Consider the following 22,380-nt stretch of genomic DNA (forward strand, 5'->3'; position numbering starts at 1 on the left):
ATTAACCTCACCTTGATGTTGCTGTGTCTTCATGAAACCTCCATCTGTCTTTCTTGGACCATATTCTTGAAAACAAAAACCAAGTTTTAGCTTCAAGGGCCTCTGAGGGAGGCCCATTTCACTAAGGGTAAAGTGGGAATTTATTTCAGTGCTTATCCTGCCTCTTAGAACCTCAGAATCACAGGGTTTTTTTTATATCCTTATAAATGAACCCGTTCAAATTACATGGGTTAGGAAAAATGTCTGAGGTATCAGTCTAAAGCAGTGTAAAGCAAGTTTTGTTTTGGCAAAAGCAGTGCAGAGCTGTAGGGCTTGGGAGTAGAACACATTAAACTAACTGCAGTATCCAGGCTCTAGATGTCACTGTAGACATTGTTTTGAAAGGAAGTAGACTAAATGACCTCTTTAGAAATTACGAATGGATGAAAGTGCTTTAATAAAATCTGTAAGGCTGATACAGTCAGGCTACATTTTTCTCCCTTTTAGACTTTCTGTGAATGTTATTTTGAAATGTGAAATGGCTTGGTTGTTTTCTGCTGCACAGGAAAATCAGCACCCTATCGCCCATGTAAGGTTTAGGTGTCTTTCAGCTGGTTTTGTACTCCCTTAGCTCCTGTCTGATTAGAAAGTTAGGCAGTTTAGGGTAGACAGAATTCAAGTTTGCTGTTGTCTGTTGCCAGAAACTTCACCTGACTTTTCCAAGTGACTCCAGTCTGGGACAAACTCCCTGTGCCCCACATTCACTTCTGATAACAGAATCAAAATGTGAAAGCCTTCACAAGATGACCTGTACTTGTCCTAATTGCTCTCACTGCTCTGTGAGACCAGGTGTTTCTTGATCCTGTGCACATCATTTGACCCCCTTCACCATTGCTTAAAGGCTTTATAATCAGTGACAATTGCACATTTGCTTCACCCTCAGTTAATGTGATCCTGCAGTGCTTGGCAGCTGGATATGGTAAGGAAAACAGAAGATGCAGGAAGGTAGAAAACTCAAGACAGCTGAGAATCAGAAATGCAAATGTCAAGAACTTTTTCCCTCACCACAATATTTGTTCCTGTTCAGCCAACCTACTGATAGAGGACTCAGCCATTCCTTTTATTCTGTCATAACCATGCTGTGTCAGGGATACCCAGTGGTGGCTGTTGAAAGTAGCAGCATTGAAAGGGAATCTTTTCCATTACCAAATGTTATTACAGAGCAGTTTGTGTACAGAGAAATCTTTATGTAAGAGAACAACAAAAGGGAAGGGGGAGAGATGTGGGTCTGAAATGAGATTCTTGTCTTTTCTTGTAAAACTCTTGCCTCAATTTGAGTACCATTTGTTACTGGCTTTTTTTTTGCAGAAACTTTCTCAGAATGGTTTTTATCAGTAAAACATCAAGAGGTTTTGCAATCTTTTGTGAGCCTCTATTGTTATGTAGAACTTTCCATAGTTGCAAAAACCCTGTTACAAAAATACCTTTTAATATAACGGATGTAAGAATAATTTAATCACATCAAGATCTTTAATTGCTGGGTTTTTTTCCTTAATTCATTCCAAGCACTCTAGCTTTGTTCTGATTTCCATGTAGTTTGAGTATCTGTATGTGTTACTGATTAGAAGACTGGTGTGCAGATGGGGTCAGAGTGAGCCTGTCAGCAAAATGCAGACTTCCAAAGTTTTCATTATGGCTTTATCTTAGTAGGTATGAATGCTTGTTTCTTATATGTGATAATCTAAATAGATAAGCCTGCTAAAGCAAAAATGCACGTATTCTGCCTTCTCTGTCATTAAGATTAATGAATGTTCAGTAGTTCTGTGACTGGGAGTCAAAACCAGGGAGTTTTTGCAAGGAATGGGACCAAGAATTATTCTCTGCACTGTGTGTCTTATACACATCTGAGTTGGTCCAGGTGACCTGAGACTTGATCTGTGGATAGATTTGCATGGTGATTTTTGCACTGTACAGAACTTAACCTGTGACACAAATTCTGAGAGTGCACTCAGTTACCACTTCTGTCTTTCATTGCCTGAGCTGCTTGTAGTTCAGCATTTCAGATTTTGCTGGTAGACTTCAATACTCTTACACTTCTGCTTTTAGGCATATCTAAAAATGAGTAAAAGTAGTATATATATGTTTATGTGTGTTTATGTAACTTTATACTGACTATTTAAAAGATAGCCAGAGTGGAATCTATTCTTTAAGACGATCTTCCTGTTTCAATCTTTGAATACCCAAAACAAGAAATCTGTTGCATGTTACTTTCCTTCCACTCTTTTCACTTTGAAACTTCTTTTACACTTTCTGGGGACATTCAGTAATAATTTTTTTTTTTGTATTTGCTAGAACTTACTAGATCCTTGAGATCCAGTATTAACGTCTTGGTGAGGATTTTGTTACATATTGAATTGTTGCAAAGTGATTAAGGCTGCAAAATCACTATCAGAGGTGCAGTTGAAGTGTCCTACCTGGCCACATTTTTTTCTGAGGAACACTTCCTCATTCAATGGACAAGAGACTACAAAAGCAAAACTTTCAGTACTTTTTCTCAGTGTTTCTTCAGGCAGTGCTCTTTTCCCCCTGTTTATTTTCACTCCTGTGCCTCTGCTTCCTGTCTCAAGGTCCCCATGCTTGTTTTGTCCAGCCTTTTTCCTATTGACCTGTTAGTATGTTCCAAAGCAGATTTTCTGAGAAGCATATTTATTCTGCTTGGCCTGTCTGGAGTTGAACATTTACAAACTTTCTGGTCACTAAGTTTATATGTTTCAGTCATTTGCTCACACAGTCAAAAAACTCATGTCTTCTGATCAATGAGCAGGCTTCCCATGCAGCACATTTGAATGGCTTAACCAAAAATTTGAGAGATACTTGTGGTCTCTAACCTGCTTTGCAAACCAGGTGCTGTGCCTATTTGCCTTATGATTTTGTGCTCACTGCAGTAGAAGTGAATTGTTTTATTGTTTTTATTAAACAATTCATGTGTCACCTGCTAACTTCTGATTTTGGCACCAGCATGTCTAAGCAATGCAAGAAGTTTGCCACATGAGCTGTGTTTTGCTGTAGTGTTTCTCTTACTCTCCCTCATGCCTTTAAATTTTGGGGGATTTTTCCTCCATTAACTTTTCTGTCAAATGCTAGACCAGTGCAGGACTCAATTTGTAGTTTCTCAAATTGCCTGTACTGCACAAAAGTTTTTTCACTATTTGAAGCAAGAAAAGCTTTGATGCATATAAGAACTTTACAGGACATCATCTTGGGCAGATTATCTAGGAAAAAAGTCGGGCATATGTCATGTTTTGGGGCTATTTAGAAGTGTTGGAGTGGGATCTTGCTCACAGTCTGTCACAAAGTTATATTTGATTAATAGTTCTCAAAGTTTCATTCATTTTCTTGCCTTTTTGATAAGCAATGGGGAACAAGTGATTATGACTAGGAAAGTGTAGAAGGAATGACTTCAGCCTATGGTGGCCTCAAAAACTGTGTTTAGAGAAGCAACCCCAGGCAGGCATTGTGCTGAGATAGCTGCAGCTACATTCCCTATGAAATGTACTTCAGGAAAGGACAGAAGTGGTTTGGTTTGAGTTTGTGTCTGTGCAAATTAGAAGAGCACTTTGGTAGTGCTCACCCAGACTTGCAGCTGATGATCTAAAACCATTCCTGCCAGCAGCACTTTGCCATCTGCAAAACTTGGACTGCTCAGTTCTGTCCTGCTGCAGTTACTTGGCCACTGGATGTGTAGCACAGTTATGGTTCAGCCATCCCAAGGAAAGTGTCTGTGCTTTGTTCAGTATTCTTGTAAAGGGAACCTGTGTCCAGAACACCTACTGATAACAAGAGAGACATGGGTCCTCAACTTCAGCCTAGATTTTGGCTTCTTCCTTGACTCTTTTAGGTAAAAGGAGCTGTCCATAGGTCAAATGTAAAATGTCTTTTGTATTACGTGGATGAATGGGTATTACACTGTTCACTGTACAAACTCCTTGGATTAGTTTGGGTAAACACATTGGATTTATTATGGCTAATGTTGGTGTAGCAAGTAAGATTATATGAAAAGAAAATACAGTATGTTACCATTTTATTTAAATATTTACCATTTTATATCAAAGCCTGCCTAAAGGTAGTTAGAATTTGTTTATTATTATTTACAGTCTATGAAAATCTTTCCATATGCCTTCCCATTTCAGTGAAAGTATCATCGTTACCTTTTTGATGTTCTGGTGTGGATTTTGTAAACAGGCCATAAAGACTTCTCTTAAATGTTTTATCCAACAGAAGGGTTATAACTGGATCTAAACTGCTTTTAGCAGCAGCAAGACAAGTAAGGAAATTTTTAATTTCCACTAGATAGTTTAACCTTGGACAGTCATTATCTGTAAGCAGTGCATAGAAAATTGGCCTAAAAATATGGTGTGGAAGAAAGCAGACAGTTAATATCATCTGGATGACAAGAATGTTTCTTTTCACTGTTCTGTAAATTAGATGTTTTTCTCCAATACAGGTATTTTTTTGTATTCTGCTCAGATGTCTGGTAAGAGAATAGTACGACCACAAAACGGTCATAAAAGACAGAAAGAAGCACACAGTGGCAAGGGAACCTGCAATCATTGCAGGACGTTCACCAGCTTCTACCCTGATGTTGTAGCACGTGGGGAACTCCGCAGGAGCCCTCTCCTGGACGTTGTACGTGATGGCTGTGACCGTTATGCACATCACAATCAGCCAGATAACCACGCACAAATATTTAGCGAATTTTGGCCGCCGGAACTTGTGCAGCAGGTGCCCGTGGAGGTTTCCTGGGAGAGCTGGGGACTGTTGTGTGCCGCTGTTCCTCTTCAGCGTGGCGTACTGGCTGAGGGCGATGGAGCACAGGATGGCGATGGTCACGTACATGCTGACGTGCATCACCAGCGTCCCCAGGTGATGGGCGATCCTGCACGCCACCGAGCCGTAGGGCCAGCGGTGCCCGTCCACAAAGTAGGCAGCCAGGAAGGGCATGGTGCTGCAAACCAGCAGATTTGCAGCCACGAGGTTGGCCAGGTAAATGTACTGTGTCCTTCGGGTGGGCGCTTTCCGTGAAAATATCCAGGCGGCCAGAATGTTTCCAAAGATTCCAGGGGGAAGGAGGCAGGAGTAGATGATGGGGAGAGCTACGGTGGTAGCTGGCGATGGCTGAAGACACGATGAATTGTTCATTTATGGCAGTGTTTCTTGAGTGCTCAGAGCTGAAACGCAATTTAAAAATTAATATTTCTGTAATGTGCATCTAACATCTCTTTGCTCTTATCTCAGCTGTTTCTTTGTCTCCCCAACTTTCCAGTGTTCCTTTGATGCTGTTACCTTAAGTTTACATGAAGTTACACTTTGGGCATTCTCTTCCACTGAAATTTCATGAAGAGAAGTTAAATCTCAAAGCTTTTATGTGCATAGAATCTAATGAAATAAATTGGGAAGCTGAAGGTTCAAGCTAAGGTCTGGTAATATCTTCTGTGATCTTGGTTTATTTCTCAGTCTTCTGAAACATCTGTAACCTAATTTGGAAACCACTTACAGACCATTTAAGATTAAATAAACAAATTAAGGGCAAAGAATTACTTTAATTCCAGAAATGCAGAAGAGTGTCTGTACCTCCATTTAACTACAAATTGGTCTGTATGCTGCAAGAATCTTGCTGTTTATTTATTCTCACTGTATTTATTCTGTGCTCATGTCTGTATATGGTGTTACTTTATCACAGCTTAAATGTCAGATGTACAACTCAGCAATACTTAGCAACTCAGTCTGTGATTTTTAGCATATAAAATGCTTGTTAAAAACTGCAGTACATTAATTTTTTCCAAGTTAGTTTTTCAGTCTTTTCTCAATTTCCAAACTGAAAATAAGAAATGAAAGGTCTGTGCAATGACTCTGTAAAAACTGACATTGCAGCTTACAAGCCTGTAATGGAGATTTGTTACTGCTGTATGCATACATATGCATACATGTTTTAGTGGAGTGTATCCTAGTTAGCTTTTTTTTTCATATCAAATCAAATGGAAAAAAATACGATTTCAAACACAGATTGATAATATTCTTGTTTAAAAAACTGTAAGCAAATGAACTCAGATGCTAAAGAGGATTCAGTGTAGGAATGATAAAAAGCCCAGACACCAAGCAAAAAAACTGTGCTGTATGTGGTGTTTGACAAACTTGCAAATTAACCTAACTTTCACAGCTCTTGCATTTTAGCCTACACTAAGTTCCATATGTATTGTTGAACTAAAACGTATTAAATTATTTTATTATAATGAGTTAAATGAATAAAGTTGCTGCTGAATTTACTCATTTTAGCAGTCTAATGAAAATTTTTGTATCATTGACCAAATTTCATCAGGTAAAAAAAAGAAGTTGTAATTTTAAGCTTACCTATACAAGCTGCAGGCACCTTCCTTTGCCGAGAGGAAATATTTCTGTCTGGTGTCTGTTTTATCTCCACTGCTGCAGTGAAAATGATGGCACTGGAATCTGGAGTACAGTTAAAAATTTATCTCTGACATAAGTAGGTTTACAGAGTGTACACTTTCCTTTTACAATGTCAGGAGGCAGGTAGGCATTTAAAGTTCAGAAAAGGTGATGTCTGTCCAAAAAAATTAAGTCAGGATCAGCTCCATTAAGGAAAAAAAAGAGATAGAATAGAAGAGCAGCTGTAACAGTCCTTAGGTACAGCACAGAAACACCTTGCAATCCTTTATATAGTGCTTCCCTCTTTGGAGGGGTGGAGGGGTTCTCTTTAGGACTGCCCACTTTCCATCCTGCTGCTATTTTATGCCTTAAAACTTGTCTTTTCAGTGAGATTTAACAGCTCTTGAGCATCATGAGCCATCACCAAGCTGTCTGTTCCCAAAGCCCCTGTGCAGTAGTGCTGTGTCTGTGTCTGTGCTTGCATGAATGACCAAATGGACACACCTCTTCTGTCTGCTCAGGTGTTGGGTTTTGTGGAAGCAATTTACAGCTGATGCATCCAAGGGTTCCGGCAGGGAAAATGGACTCAGTGTCCAAGAAGTGCATTTTACACAAATCAGCCAGAGTTACACACAGGACAGTTTCCTTCCTCCACAGCATAGGAATGATCACAGGTCAAACTCTGTTTAGCTCTGCAGAAGTTGAGACTTTTGGGTTTTCTGCTTTCTTGTACGTCTGTGGTTGTAAGATAAGGCTTTTCAACACCTATAAATAAGTTCCTTTATGAGAACAGAAGTCTGGTAAGGTTCTTGTTTTGCTGGTTTGGCTTTGTTTAAACATGGACTATGAGAATTCATCTCATGACCTGTTATCATTGTTCAGTCTCATTATTACTAATTTTTCTACTAAAATAATGGACATGTAAGCTGGCTTCCTATTCTGAATTCATAGCCAAACTCATTTGCAATTACATTTATGCTGTGGAATATTAGTAATTAGGCTGTAAAGCTGTAATTAGTTTTCATGTACTTTAATTCTAGTTCTTGTTAAATTTAATTATACCTTGTTTTCCGCTTTTGAATGTATAGTTATATTAAAAATCATTCTAACAGAGAGTATTTTGCATTTATTACATGTTTAATAGTTTCTTAATTAATGTTAGAATTCCTTGTTACTGTGGTTGGTGTTCCACTGAGGTTTAGATACAAGAATGCATATCCTGTAAAGTTACTGAGAGTGGTGTGAACAATTCCAGTTAGCAGGTTTTTTTAAATTACTATTATTATTTGGTTGGTTATTGACTGTTGCCTGTAATATTTATAATTTAATGATAATAACTCATGCTGTAAGAGATAACTGCTACATTTTTTTTCTACATTATTATATGATAATAGATTGTTGTAATGAATTAGAGTCTATTAGACTTTATTTTGTAATGGATTACTGAGAGCAATAGCAATGTAATGAGGTATTACAAGTTTTTAAAAATGCCACCTGTCCCAGGAATACAGTTACAATGGGTTCTAAGCTGTAGCAAGCACCTTCCTTATTCTTTTAGTAGTCTATTTCCATTCACCTAACTTAAAAATGGTGTTTTATCTAAAATGTATTTGAAGATACTCAAATAGAACACACATTTTTATATGCCATTCACCCTTAAGTTCTTCATAATTTTTTTTTATGTGCATCATTCACCTCAATGATTTATATTTTCTCTATTCTCAAACCATGTTCACTCTTAATTTATACATGTACTAGATTTTATATTGCCAATAAGGTAGCATATGTTGCATTTCATCATTATATGCAGACAGCTTGTTTTCTGGCCCTAAAAACACAAAACCCAGGAAATTCTCAGTGGTGAAATTCCTCGACTTCAACAAGGCTTTGACACTCTCTCTCACAGCCTGTTATGTGCTGTCAGAGCATCAAACTAAAGCTTCCATTTGTGAACTTCCAGTTCTGGAATAATGTGATTCTTACTTGTTTTTCAGTGACATAAGTTGCACTCCTCTTTTATGGTTTCATTGACCAGTGTTGTAAGGAAAGTGACGCCATTAAATGTTTCCATGTTGTGTTATCAAAATAATTGCTATTTATCTGCCCTCAGAAACACCAGTTTGCAAGTTAAAACCATAATTACTTATATTTTCAGTGCAAAAATGAAAGTTGATGTTGTGGTTTAACCCTGGTAGGCAGGTGAGCCCACACAGCCACTCACTCCCCCTCAGTGGGATGAGGAGGAGAATCAGAAGGGTAAAAGTGAGAAAACTTGTTTATGATTTTTACCTCTTCCCCCTCTTGTTCTTGTGACTGCTGTGCTGAAGAACAGACCTCCCTGTCTGGTGCTCCCTCCTGCTTTGTCTGACACACTCTGATCAAATCTGCTGGTATCTGGATGCCAAAGTATGTGGTTGTGGTTTTATCCCAGAAAGCACCTAAATCACTCACGTTCACTTACTTCTTCTGCAGTGGGCTGGGAGGGAGGATTGGTAGGGTAAAAGTGGAAATTCATGGTTTGTGATAAGGAGTTTAATAAGCTTAAAGAAAAAGATACAGGCAGAAACAAAAAAAAACAGTGATAGAAAACAACCCCATCTGACCAGTGCCCAGTGAGTTCCTGAGAAATGGCAGCATAGCCAAGCTTCCTTCTTGGCTTTTGTTGCTGAGCATGGCACCACGTGCTCTGGGATATCCCTGGGGTCAGCTGTCCCTGCTGTGTGTCCCCACCATGTCCTTGTGCACCCCCAGCCTCTCGCTGCTGGGGTGTCCTGACAGACATTGAGGTCCTGCTTCTTGTGCAGGTGCTGCTTAGCAATGGCTGAAGCTTCCCTGGGTTGGCAACACTGTTTTGATCACAAGCCCAAACCACAGCCCATATCGTGAAATCCATCCCAGCCAAAACCAGCACAGAACTGGTACATTTTGGTACACCAGTTGAAATTCAAGTATGTCTTACAGATTTGAGTACAGAGGAAAATTAGGTTTGTGCTGTTTTATGGGGATGTGTGTTGAGTTAGCCTTTAAATACAGAAAGCAAAATAAATAGAATCACCTTCATGTTAAAATTCACCTGAGGACTCAGGTAATTGGGAAGCACTGGGAAAAGGAGAAGTAAGACACACTATTTGAGTGACTTGATTCTATAGTCATTTTACATGTCACAGTGTGACTTGCAGCAGATCTCCCAAGATGTTTGTTCTTCAGTGGTATTTTTTGTAAGGCCTAGCATTTTATCCTCAAATTTCAGAAAACTGATTGCAGAAAAAATACGTAAGGATTAAATGTTTTTCTAAAAGAGTAAAGAAACCTGCTTTTGTTTCTTGGTCAGTAGTAATTGCTTCCTACATGGCAGTGCTGTCTAGTTTAAAATCCCTTTCTGAGCCAGTTGATACATCTGCCTTTAGCATCTTGAAGCTTGAACTTAACATCTTGAACTGATTTATACAGTTGTAGAAATCCAACAGTATTTTCTGATTGCTTTCTGTGGTAGTTTCTTTGTTCTGACTGCTACTCCTTTAATGCTGCACTTTGTCAAGATCATATGGTCATTCCTATTCCCCTCTTCTGTGCTATGCCTGTTCTTAGAGGTTTTTTTATAGACCTGGTCCCTTTCAGATTTTAATTTCTGGGCTGGAGAGTTGAGTTTAATGCAGTTCGGATTTTCAGTATCAAAACCTTGTACTACTATTTGATTCTCTAGAGAGATCTGAGGGAATTTTGGCAATACTGCCGTGTCCATGAATTACAAACCTTGTAAATGAAAATTCTGATCTAACACTTTTTTCAAAAGAATTTTAGAATTCACATTTTGTTCAAGCTGGTGTTGTTCATGCCTGTCCTCTCCTGAGTTTCCCAGCCCACACCCTCACCCCAACCTGCTGTTCACAGAATAACCAACTGCTCACAGAATAAGCATAGAAAAGAAAGAATGATGAGATAATACATACATCTTGTGAAATTGTGGTTTATAAACTCTGCTAGATGTACCAGAATTCATGTAACTACGTAGAACTACAGCATTACATAATAAAATTGCACTGTACAAATACAAAACCAAGAGAATAATTAATAAAATAGGATGACAAAATGATAGATAAAAGATCATGAAATGCAATTGCTGTGAGACTCAGAAATTATTGTACAAACACCTCCATTGTATGCTGAAATGTTCAAGAAAAAGGCAGTTACCATCATATCTTTAAGAAATTACATTTGTGGGAATCATTCTTTTGAAGATTAAGAAACAACTTAATATTACCCAAAAAAATAATAAAAAACTAGACTGGCTAGTCATTGTAATTTGTTTAACATGTTTATATCCAGTTCCATCAAATCTGAATGATGTAAGATCGCATCAAAATTAAATCAAGTTTATATCTAGAAGTCTTACCCTTACTTTGTTCAATCAGAGTATTATGAGTATCTTCTGTAAAATCAGTATGGAATTAGTAAAAATCCACACATTTTGGCAGATTTGGCATTAAAAATCACATGATCCATTAGAGAAGTTACATATTAAAACCAACTTCTTTGCACCTGCTTACTTGAGCAGTATTTGTATGTGTCAAGATAATAAATCCTTATTTTACAGAGCTCAATGTCTGGCCTCTATTTCTTTCGACTTTCTGGTCTGTTATGCCAGACATTTGAGTTGTTCATGGTTGTGCTGCTTTAGTCATCTTTGTGCCAGACATCCCCCACCTTCAGATCTCTGTTTTTTGAGAAATGTTACAGCTTGAAATCTGTTTGTGCCTTAATAAATAAAGCTGTTTAGTTTTAATCTGAGAATATAGCTGCAGCTATGAAACGTTGCTGTTGCATTGCTGTTCACATGGCATCAGCAATTTTCAAAATTGTTTTAATCACATGGAAAGAAAAGTCTCCTGACAGGGAAGAAGCATGCAGCTGGAATGAGTGGCTTTGGAAATCTAGGAGCAGACCAGTGGCTGAGCCTGGCTGATCTTTTTGGTTCTGTGAGTTTATGTTCCTTGCTGAGCTACTTTGTGTAGCTGCAGTAATCAAATTTGTCATTTCGAAGGAAATCTTAGGAAATACCCACATATCATCTCTCCTTGATTTAGTTGAAATTTTCTGAGAGCTGTGCTTGCGTTTCCTCAGGTGTTTGACCTTGACACTCATTAAAATGTTGGAAATACAAGGGTCTTAGTAGGATTGAATACTTTAACTTTGCTGCTTAATAAAACTTAGAGTGTCTTCTGTACTTAAAACTGAATTGATAGGTGTTGTATTCTTTACCTCATTTTTAAGACTCGTGTTGCTAAATTCTCAAATATATTCTTTAAAAATTTGTTTGTAAATGTAGTTAAAATACCAATCTCTTGGGAACCTGTTAAAACAGAGAAAACCATAAAATACATAAAACCTGCAATGTTATCTGGACTTTTCAAATAAGACAGAATTTACTTTTTGTAAAATTCATCTATTATTTACATACACAAGCTACTAATATTAATGTGTATATACAAATTTACTTTTACCGGTTCAAACCCCTTCATGGAAATCTCCCTAAAGAGTTAGTGTTCTAGTTTAGTCCAACACAAAATGTCTGAGAACTTCCTAATTTGTTTTCTTGGATAAACAAGAGTGAAAAAATGCTTCTGAGAAGTAAGTTCTCATTTGCACAAACAGAAGTAAGACTTCTCATTTTTCTTAACAGGAGGAAAAATGCAGAATTAGTAGCTGTAGAGTAGAGGATTTTGTGATCTGAAATTGGTGACCTGGAGGGACAGAGATTCATTTAAACATTCAAATCATTGACTTCTTCCTTGAGTAGCTGGAGTGAGGAGTGGTTGTAGATAATCGCTCTTGAGCGTATTGGCCAAGTTTTATGTCTGAGGTGCTCTCCAGGTTTAGGCTTGACTCTCCATGAAGTTTTCTGCAAATCAGTTGGAATACAGTCTTACGGACACTCCTGGACATTAGGAAATACATAACTGGGTCTAGGCAGCTGTTAAATGATGAAAAGATGAGCATCACCTCATTGCACGTGTGAATGATCTCCATCCAGTAACAGGATGGGGTTTGTAACTGTGATGTGATGTAGACAAACCTGAACATGTGATAAGGTACAAAACAGATGGTGAAAATTATGAGAACAATGAAAGAGTTTCTTGCTGTCTTGGTGTATTTTCCTGCATTGGGAAAATTTGCCCTTCTCCTTGAAATTTTCAGAAGGTTCTTGGCAATTTTAACATAGGAAAGTATCAAAAGGAAAAAAACTATCCAAAAAATCAGTACAGTGATATAATTTAAAATTGCTTCTGTCTTCTCTGCATTCTGTTTGCTTCGGTAATGAAAGCACTTGGTAGAGTTGCTGTCCTCATTCTTAAAGAAAGATGGTGCAACTATGACTATAAATCCTGTCAGTGCAATCGCCCACACCGTGCAACAAATCTGCACACTCCGGGTAGTGGTCAACATCTTTGGACGCTTCACAGACTTATTTATCTTTATATAACGATCCAGACTAATTAGTCCTAACAGTACTATGCTAATGTACATGTTCATGTAAAACAGCGTTCCCACAACCTTGCAAAAAATCTGCCCAAACATCCAGTGGTTGGTGGCATGATAGAGTATCCGGAAGGGGAGACAGAAGATCAGCAGAAGGTCTGCAACAGCGACGTTTAGCAAGTAAACTTGGATAGAATTCCTTTTCTGATGAATGCACAGGAAAGCAAACAGGGCTATAATATTTCCAACTAATCCAACGACAAAAATAATGGAGTAAAAAACTATCAAAGCAAGTGACAGTGAGTTGTTGTCATCCAAGGAACAGCTGGCATCATTGTGGCTTTCTGAGGCATTTGTGGTCAGGTTGGTTTGGTTACTCCAAAATTCTTCCTTGTGTGGACCAATGGTTGGTAAATCAGCTGAAGTTGCAGCCATCATTTGCAAAAGCTGTTCTGCAAAGAAACAAAAAGAGATTTTAAGAATTAAATCTCCATTCATGTGTCTGTTTGCTTTATTGCCTACAGTCTAATGTGATACAAACATGAAAGGCAGTAGCTAAAAGGAATAAATGCCCCAAAGTATTGGTGTAGCCAAATAAAAGGAGCTCTTGCCAGATATCATAAAATAATGTAAGCCTAGGTAATGTGCAGGCAAGAATGATTAGATAGAGTACTCACACAGATAACTATTCCTGTAATTACAGCATTATTACTGTCTTCTGTTATTTTAAAAATTAACTATTATATTTTCCTGAAAACTTAAGAATTTTTTTTTATCCATATGAACAAGTAATTTTTTTTAAGTTCGAGTTTTAGTACCAGCATTTCTCGTGCAGAAAAATTTTTACCTAAAGTGCAGGGATATATAAACATAACTAAGTATTCTCAGTGCTGATACAAAGTACATAGACATATATTAAAAAAAGTCTTAACTCATCTGTGTTAATTTTAAATAATTCAGATTTTTCATGTGGGACTCACTGGTCTTCAATTAAAAAAGCATTCATTGATTAGTATTTATTTGGCTATGTACTGTGTTAAAAGTAACCCTGTGGGACAGTGTTATTGCAGTAGCTTGTCTTTAATAATCTGTACATTCACATAAATTTAAGTGGTTTTTTCCTTTTCTTGACTATTCACAAATCAGTATTACACAGATAAACTTCTGTTAGCTGGAAATCACATTAATGCAGTAACAGGTTGTTTACAAACCTTCCTTGTGTTCATGGTTTTCTTTGTTTTCACTGGATAGTTTTTAATTTCACTAAGCTTACTGCTGACCAGGAAGGCAGAATGTGAAAGACAAAGGTCAGCCTTGACCAAGGAAGGAAAACCAGAAAAGTGTGTGGTTTGGAGAGCAGTCATGTGAAGGCATTTCGAGAGATGGCTATCACTGATAAGTAATGATAAAACTTTACTCTTCAACTTGTTTGTCATAGCAACAAAAAATGCTGCAAAAAAGTTTATTTAAGATATTTTTGTTTTGCAAAGGAAACAGGTTTTTTCCTGGTAATCTCACAAAATTTTCAGAAGTGGTTTTGGCACTTAGTTATCTGGCAACTGTCACAAAGAAAAATAAAACAACAAAAAAACACTGTTGTATATGTTATCTTAAAAAAGCTTTTATGCTCGATCTTTGTCTAGGCCGTGCAATTTGCATGCTGGGTCTTAAAAAATACAAATTTACATTTAGTTCTGTGATGCAGCCACAGCAGTAAAAATTACGACACACTTCAGGTAAAATTTTTAAGAAGACCTAATGTCCTTACAGAATCTGAATCCTTGAGAGAAGAGTCTAAAATATTTTAATATCCTATGTTTTTTGACCCTACAATTGCATTAAACTGGAAGGGTACATTAGCAGTTTCAAAAACAGCTGTCCTCATACTTGCCACTTTGTCAGGGCAAGTAATTTTGAGAGGTTGATTTGAAACTGCGATGCTTTCAAATACATCTTGAAACCCATCTCCTGCTATGACTTCACATTTAAGTTGCTTTTCTATGAAAATGTTTGATATGGGAACTTGTATAAGCAATGATAAGTTTAGATCAATGAGGGAGAAACTTGGGTTATGCTGCAAATGGTTTGGAAACAAAACTTTTCACTGTCCTAAGTTGTGTCACCTCTAAGGAAGCACACACACTTAAACCTGGGTGTGCTTAGAAAAGGATTTGGAGGTCAGTAACACCTCTGCAGTTAAGAGAAACGTTAGTAGAGATCCATTTCACAACAGCTTAAGTATAAAAGAAGCTGCTTACCATTTATGTGTTAGGAAGTTCTGGTTCTGAAAACTGCTGGTGAAGACAGGGAGGAGAAATGTGCAGGTCCTCTTATTAGAAAGCTCCAGCAGCTTCTCTCTGAAAGTGAGCTCCAGCTGACTCTACAATTGGCAACAAGAGGAAGTTTTAGCTGGTGTTGCAACTGGTGTGCTTTGGTTTTTTTTGTGTTTTTTGTTTTTTTAAAGGCATATTTAACTACCCATTTTATTTGGGCTCTGCTGGGAGAGGTTCTGTAATAAATTTTTCTCAGTTTTGCTCTGAACTGGAGATTCAATTCTTTTTTCTCAGAGAATTTGTTTCTGGTGAGCAATGCCAGTGGCTTTTTGGGTGATAATGATGCTGGTACTGTCATCTCTTTAATACTTCATGAAAATAGTGCCACTTTTTCCAGTGTAGGATAAAGATAAATCAGCACCACAGTGGAATGGCATATTTTGTTAAATTTTATATAGTTCTCCCATCTACCTTTCTCCTTGCCTGGGATTAGAATTGTTCTTTCTCACTCAAAATGACCATGTCGAGAGGATGTGAAAGTACCCAAAGTATGCACTTAACCATTTCACTAAGGCAGAAGTGAAATACTGTATGCAGCACTAATGCCACCTGGTAATACTCTTTCAAGTGGGGCATAAGGAATTGCAAAATTACATTTATAAATTTAAAATTTAAGAGTGGATTTTAGAAGACCTGATATGACAAAGCCTAAATTTAATGAAGATCTCAAGAACATTATCTTGAAGGTCTTCATTCTCATATAATGTAAACTTTCACAAAGAGATGTGGGTGGTTAGAGATTATGACTTTACAGGTAGTCAGATTGAACTTCTGGTAGCTCCTGTGCACTCTTTGAGTTCCTAGTTTTGCAATTTAAGGAGTAATGTATTCTTGGGAAGTCGTATACAAATTTGAGGTTTTTCATTTTAAATAATATGGTATTGAAAAGAGAGACTTTGGGCAAATGCAGGAAGTTCTAAATTAAATGCAATTGTTCAAGTATGTGTGTTTAATACCAAATTGTGTTCTAATAGATTTTGTGTGTATGTTGCTTCCTCCTACAGCAGTCAGTACCCATCTGAATTGTTGTATATTATTTCGCTTTTGTATGTTACACTTCGTTCTTATTTGTGGAAAATCAAAGGTATAGATGACTGTGGCTGGAATCCAGTTTAGACACCTAAAGAATATCCCTCACTGGAATATCCCAGGGGTATTCTGCACTTGAGAAGTGCTGTGTGAATTCTATGATTAAGACTCAAAACAGTGTTTTATGTTCTCTGTGGGAAGGATAAGACCCCCACAAAACGTATCATAGGCAGGATATTTCAGCTGGGGAATTGAAACAGTGTAAGGGTTAATAGGATGAAAGACAAAAAAGAAAAGTAATGCAAGGTAAGAAATTATAGACATGAGTTTTTTATCTCCATTTTATCGTGATTCACTTTGTTTTCCATGCTAGTTCTGAAAGGATTTTGGTAAGCCTGGGGCAATGAAAGGGAAGCTAATGTAGAAAGAGGAGTCCATGCCAGAAAAGAAGATAACTGAAATTAAAAGATTATTTAAACAAAACAAAATCTAACTTCTGCTCAAAGATTTATGAAAGTAAGTTCTAAAATACAGGTTGTATTTCTCAAACAATGTAATAATTTGTCTGGATTTTTGTCTTTTCAGCCACACTGTGTACTGCTTGCCTCAAAGGAGAATTCAGCCCCAGTAAAGCTTGGTGGCTTTGGGGTAGCAATTCAGTTAGGAGAGTCTGGGCTAGTTGCTGGAGGTAAGAAATTTTCCTTTCAAGTTATTTAGTATTGTGCATGTTGTACTGCAGAGTTCTGTTCTTCTGACACAGCCTGGCCTGCAAAACAAAAGCTCAAAAATAATCTTTCACTAAAGGCTTTGTTAACATGGTAAATGCACAGAGCCAAGCTAAATTGGTAGTGGAATGTAATGTGCATTCACACATTGAGTATTAAATCTTTGTAAATGTTACTCAACAGGAGCTCATGCTGGTTTGATCAAAATAAAACTGAAAAAAACCACAAATAATTTTCCACTTTAATACAAGTTTTGGCTTAATTCTTCCATGCTTTGTAAAGCAAAGAAAATAAAAATGCAGTCATTGAAGCACTTGAGTAAGAACTTAGTGCAGCATCATCACTGCTCCCCTGTTTGATAGGCAGATTCTGTCAGAATGCTGTGCTGTTTAATAGCAAAACCTTACTAGTTTTCACAGGTGATTCTTTTCTGTGTTTTAAAATTTCATTGTAATTATTGCACAAGACATCAATATCTTGATACGTATGTATATTTTTTGACTGTGTTTTGTTTTCTGTGGATTTTATTTCCTCTAGCTGCCTTCCATATTGTTCCAGACAATAGGGTTATGCCTTAATCAGCCTGCACAGATGAAGACCCAATCAATTTTCTGATGTTTTCATTGCCAGAGTAGGAGACCACAGCAAAACATTTTGTTAGCTTTAATATTTTTTCTTCAAAATTAATAACTTCCTTCAGTACCATGCTACTTCAAAAACTCAGATTTCCTAATTTAATCACTTAACATTCTGTGTCAATTTGACTTTTGTATGTTTTTTAAAATAAAAAGCAAATCAAATTTAACATACCAACAGCTTCCATTCCCTTCCAAATATTGCTGATACCTTGGAAATATCCAAGTATCTTATTAACTAGAGACATCTTTTCCAAGAAAATACCCATTCAGTTAAGCTGTAATAAAAAGGTCATTCCTTTATTTACATTCCTTGTGTTACTCAATTTATCTGTACTTCAGCCGCTGCTTTTTTTAGTGATAGTTTCTACACTTTTGTTTATAATTATCTCATTTTTCTTCTTTATGTTCTGCTGAGCGACTTTACCCACTTCTTCTGTTTCAGCCACTCTTCTGGATTTAGTCAGATGCACTTCTTGTACTTTCACATTACCAATTTCACATTACCAATTGTCTAGCGAGAAACATTCAAGTTCAACTTTGAAAAACAAAAAATTACTGCATTTTTCCCAAAGTTTGCCGTGCCCTTCCTTTTGTGTTACTGTTCCCAGTGCTGTGATCCCACTCACTGTTCCTGTGCTCAACCTCCATGCAGTGATCAGTGCTGGGGGTTCTGTTTGCAGCTCTTGCAGAAGATCTCAAAGCTCCTCACTGTGATATTTATCAGTATCTTGTGCTTCCTCCACCTCAACTTCTGCCATGTTGGTCTGCCTTCAAACACTTTTTTGTTTTCCTTTTTCTCAACTGGGATTTTCAGTTTGCAACCTTTGCATTGGCACTTGTTGCTTTCAGCTTCAAATTCCACTCATTTTCAGGGATACCCAGAGTAATTCCACTTCATTTATATACTGTGAAAGTCTCTTTAAAAAACTCTTCTCCTTCTTCTCATCTTCCATTCCAGCCTTTAAAGCACAAACTACCTCTGTTATCTGGCAATTCTTTTCCCTGCCAGAATCCTACCTGAAGACAAATTACTAGACAGTTCCCTACACATAATTGGCAAGGTCTTATTTATTGTTTTACAATATAACCCATGTGTGTTATATGAAAGCTGTCAGTACTGGCTATTTGAACTGGGCTATAAATTTCTTATAAGTCAGTGTTTATCTACACATTTGCTTAAGGGTGTTATTCACATGCCCTATGCATAAGTTTTGTCTTAATAGTAACAATAATTTACAGGCACTTATTTAGTAGAAGCTCTCCAAATAGAGAAGTCTGAGCAGTATCATAACCAACCTGTTCATTTTCACATTGCTCTTCTAATTTTTAGTGAAAAACATAGATTCCTCTTGACATAGTAAATTGTTTCCCTCTTAGCATGGCAGTGCTTGTGTTTGGTGGTTAGTACATCGAAAAAGAAACTCTGTTAAATAAAATCTATCATGGCATAAAGATAATTTTACTGATCTGAAATCCCCCGTGCTTGCTTTGTGCTGTTTTTCCTACTTCTGTACACCTTGACACACCTGTGCCTGGCAATCCCAGATTCTGTGTAGCCCCAGGAGAACAAACTAAAGGGAATTTTCTCCCTCATTGTGTTTGAAGCCTGCCTTCAAGCTTACAGCTTTTGCTTTGTTTGGGACTGTAACATTTTTTGACTTGACAAAGGCATTTTTATCAGAGTGTGCATAAATTGCTGGGGAAGGAAGTCAAATTAAACCCTGGGTATTAAAATCTTTTGATATAAGTCCAAAGACAGATTTGTGAAGTTTAGAAGGATTGTAACTACAGGGTTCTTTCAAGCAGCTAGATGGCTGTTTTAACAGAAGTGTAAGAGAGCTCATGACAGCAAGCTATGACATCATACTAGATATCATTAATGAAAATGTGTATGGAGGAGAATTTAGGAGTGACTGTATTTTATAAGCTAGCAACTCTGTTGAGATTATTTTTAAGAAAGTTTAATTATGAATTATTATTTACTTTATGTAAGTAAAATAAAGTACCAAAAAAAAGGATGTAGCCATAACTCATTTCTTCATAAGGCCAGAGGGTGAAACATAAGGAACTATTCTGTTCCACTCCATTTGCCCATAAGCTGAAATAAATGGGCTAAGAATCATGTGTTGTCATCTGAGCTACAGGGAACAGGTTTCATGAGCTACCAATCTCTTCTTGCTTCAGTTCTTATGATCAGAAGTGGAAAATTGTGCTAGAGGCTTCACTTGAAGCCTTGAAATAGGTACTTTTTAAAGGAACTCTGGCATTATACACAGGAGCTAGAGATCATCATAATTTATAAGTGAATTCCTTTATGGAACAGCATGTTGGACAATAAACAGTCTGTGTTGCATTGTTATGATGCAGCTGGAGTAGTGGAACCTCTGGGAAGTCATTGATTTAATAGACTAATCTCACATTATGATCTCTGTCTCCTTCCTTGGAGATTTTTTCTTGCAGAGCGTAGTATGAATTGTCACAATATTTTCTTAAATGTGACATCAGATTTATCTGGTATCAAATATCTTAGATGCTAAATCTTGGCATTTTTTAGCTAGTATATGGTATAAAAGTCTGAAGGAACAAAAAAAACATTGAGTTCACAACTGGTATTTCCTTCACTTAATCTACTTAATTTCTCCTGGTTTTAACTAGTGCAAAAGAAGTGAACTGTATAGACCAAGTAGGGTGAGATTCTTTATCTGTGGATAGTTAACTGCTTTTCACATTTTATCTTCAGCTGCAAAATGTCACAGATACCATAATGCTAATCCAGTCCAGTATTAATTTTCATGTATTATAAGTTAGATGCCATAGGCTGCCTCAAAGTCCTGTAGTATCCTAATCTAAATTATCATTTTATTGGAGAAAATCTTATGTGTTCTTAATACAGCAAATAAATACCTAGTGCTCTTGGTTCCTTGTGAGCTGTGTTTTTAGACTTACTGCAAAAACAGCAAAGAAAAGCATTGCCATAAATTTCCCTCCAAATGAGACTATGGAATGGCAGGGAAAGGGAGCAGAATCTTTTAAGGTCCTTATTTTTTGTTTTGTTCTTATCAAAGTAAAAATGATCATAGAATGGTTTGGGTTGAAAAGGGACCTTTAAAGGTTGTCCAGTCCAACCCCCTGCTATGAACAGAACACCTTCCACTAGATGAGGTTGCTCAGATCTTGAATGTTTCCAGGGATGGAGCATCTGCCACCTCTCTGGGCATCATCTTCAGTGCTTCACCAAACTGGATCTTGGTGGTTTTATAAAGCTCAGGTTAGAAAACTCTTTTTTGTGTGGGGGGGTTTTTTTGTTTGTTTTTAATGTTAGAGGGTTTTTGTACTGCACAGAATTTTTCCTTTTCATCATCAGTCTCTGGTATTTTGAAGCTTTCATTTGTTTTCCAAGGAGAAGTAAAATTTTGAAAGCAGAGGTCCTATGCTAGTATTCTTCTTTCTCTTCCAGGGTAGTGTTTTCACTTCCATTTTTTCCTGAAAATTAAAAGAATGTGAGTCCCTTCACAGCTTTGCCTTTAAAAGACTTTGTTTTCTTTAAAAGATATAGCTGTGGTTTACTGTCTCACAGAAATTCCACTTCACATCTGAGCTGATTTGAGAGTGCTTACAGGAGGCTAATGTGTTGAGAAATCATTTAGGTTCACTTCCTCCATCATAGTTTTATGGCAGAAAAGGCCATTGAATTAATTATAATTCGTCTAATTAACATGTGAGCTTTGCTTTGTTTGTTTTCTGGACACTCATATCCAGTTGTCCAGTTGTCTGCTGATGCATCTTTTAAACACATTTTCTTCAGACAATCTTCTGTGCTGAAGCTGAATTACTCCCCCTCCCCTTTTTTTTTCCTATTTTTTTTAATCTACTCATCTTCTCTGTACACCTGCTTTAAACATCTCTATTGTCTGGAGTAATGTGGAAAGGAATTAAGAGTAGTAAAGTACTGCCCTATCTGATCTGTTGTGTGTGATTCTTTGATTCCTTCCACATTATTCTGGACACCCCACTCTTTTAGAAACACCTTAATTTATGAGCATATTTCTTATTACACTATTGTGAGAGGTCAGATGGTGATGTTGATTAGTACCTTACATTTTTTTTCCTAAAAATTATTTGTTCCAGTTGTTTCCTTATACATCGTTCAGATACTACTGCTGTTGAAAGACTCTCCTTCTGATATCTTGGTCATCAATCCCCTGCCTTAGGGATGACAAAATCTGATTTGGTCTCTGTATATACTCTTCTTCTTGTGGAAAGCATAGCCCTATTGTCTGGAATAATATGGAAAGAGTCATAGAAACTAAATTATCAAAGGTAAGTCAAAATTTATCTTTAGTGCTTGTAAATGATATCAGATTGACAGCACCTGAAGACTGAAGCTCTCTGTTTCTTCACAGGGAAAATCAGCAAAATTAGCAACTTTATAAATTTACAGGCAGCCAACATGCCTTAAAAACTGGCTGGTAAGAAAGTTTACCTCTAGAAATGAGGTATCCTTACCAATGTAACCTGCATGTCCGTGTCCAGGCACTGAGTGCTTCGTAACTCAGCAAACACTGATGTAGGCATTTACAGTGAAATGGATGGAGGCAGGTATCACATGGACTACATGCCACTGCTGAGTCCTTGTATAGTGATAATTTTCAGTTAATGCCACTCTAGAACAGAGAAGAACCTAAAAACACTCAGACAGAAAATTGATTTCAGTCTTCCACATGATTTCTTCTCTTATATGGATACAACTAAAAA

At 37.1% G+C, this 22,380-nt stretch overlaps 3 protein-coding genes across 13 annotated transcripts in view; 1 reads left to right on the forward strand and 2 right to left on the reverse strand.

The window, feature by feature from the left end:
- Positions 1-22,380, forward strand: part of CASK (calcium/calmodulin dependent serine protein kinase) — a 190,436-nt gene that overhangs the window by 89,237 nt on the left and 78,819 nt on the right. For all 10 annotated transcript variants that reach the window (XM_088068968.1, XM_088068969.1, XM_088068970.1 and 7 more), the window contains exon 6: positions 16,848-16,950. In XM_088068968.1, coding sequence (XP_087925094.1) covers positions 16,848-16,950 — 103 coding nt within the window. The remainder of the gene's footprint in view (positions 1-16,847; positions 16,951-22,380) is intronic.
- GPR82 (G protein-coupled receptor 82) lies at positions 4,135-6,444 on the reverse strand. The gene is made up of 2 exons (XM_088051921.1): positions 6,388-6,444; positions 4,135-5,207 (listed from the first exon to the last, which is right to left on the reverse strand). The coding sequence occupies exon 2, from the start codon at positions 5,176-5,178 to the stop codon at positions 4,135-4,137; it is 1,044 nt and encodes a 347-aa protein (XP_087908047.1). The 5' UTR covers positions 5,179-5,207; positions 6,388-6,444.
- Positions 10,395-15,274, reverse strand: GPR34 (G protein-coupled receptor 34). 2 transcript variants are annotated; one of them, XM_005526500.3, is made up of 2 exons: positions 15,159-15,274; positions 10,395-13,352 (listed from the first exon to the last, which is right to left on the reverse strand). In XM_005526500.3, exon 2 carries the CDS (start codon positions 13,336-13,338, stop codon positions 12,193-12,195), a length of 1,146 nt encoding a protein of 381 aa, XP_005526557.2. In that variant the 5' UTR covers positions 13,339-13,352; positions 15,159-15,274; the 3' UTR covers positions 10,395-12,192. The 2 variants fall into 2 exon arrangements, with proteins under 2 accessions (XP_005526557.2, XP_087907704.1); XM_088051578.1 differs by having other exon boundaries at positions 10,395-13,347; positions 15,159-15,263.

Source organism: Pseudopodoces humilis, chromosome 2 (genome assembly GCF_049639895.1).
Source record: "Pseudopodoces humilis isolate 2021_Gansu_Grassland_sample_001 chromosome 2, ASM4963989v1, whole genome shotgun sequence".
In the NCBI taxonomy this organism is placed as follows: Eukaryota; Metazoa; Chordata; class Aves; order Passeriformes; family Paridae; genus Pseudopodoces; species Pseudopodoces humilis.

Coding starts and splice junctions, on each gene's coding strand:
- GPR82 (XM_088051921.1), bottom strand. CDS start 5,178: ATGAACAATTCATCGTGTCTTCAGCCATCGCCAGCTACCACCGTAGCT.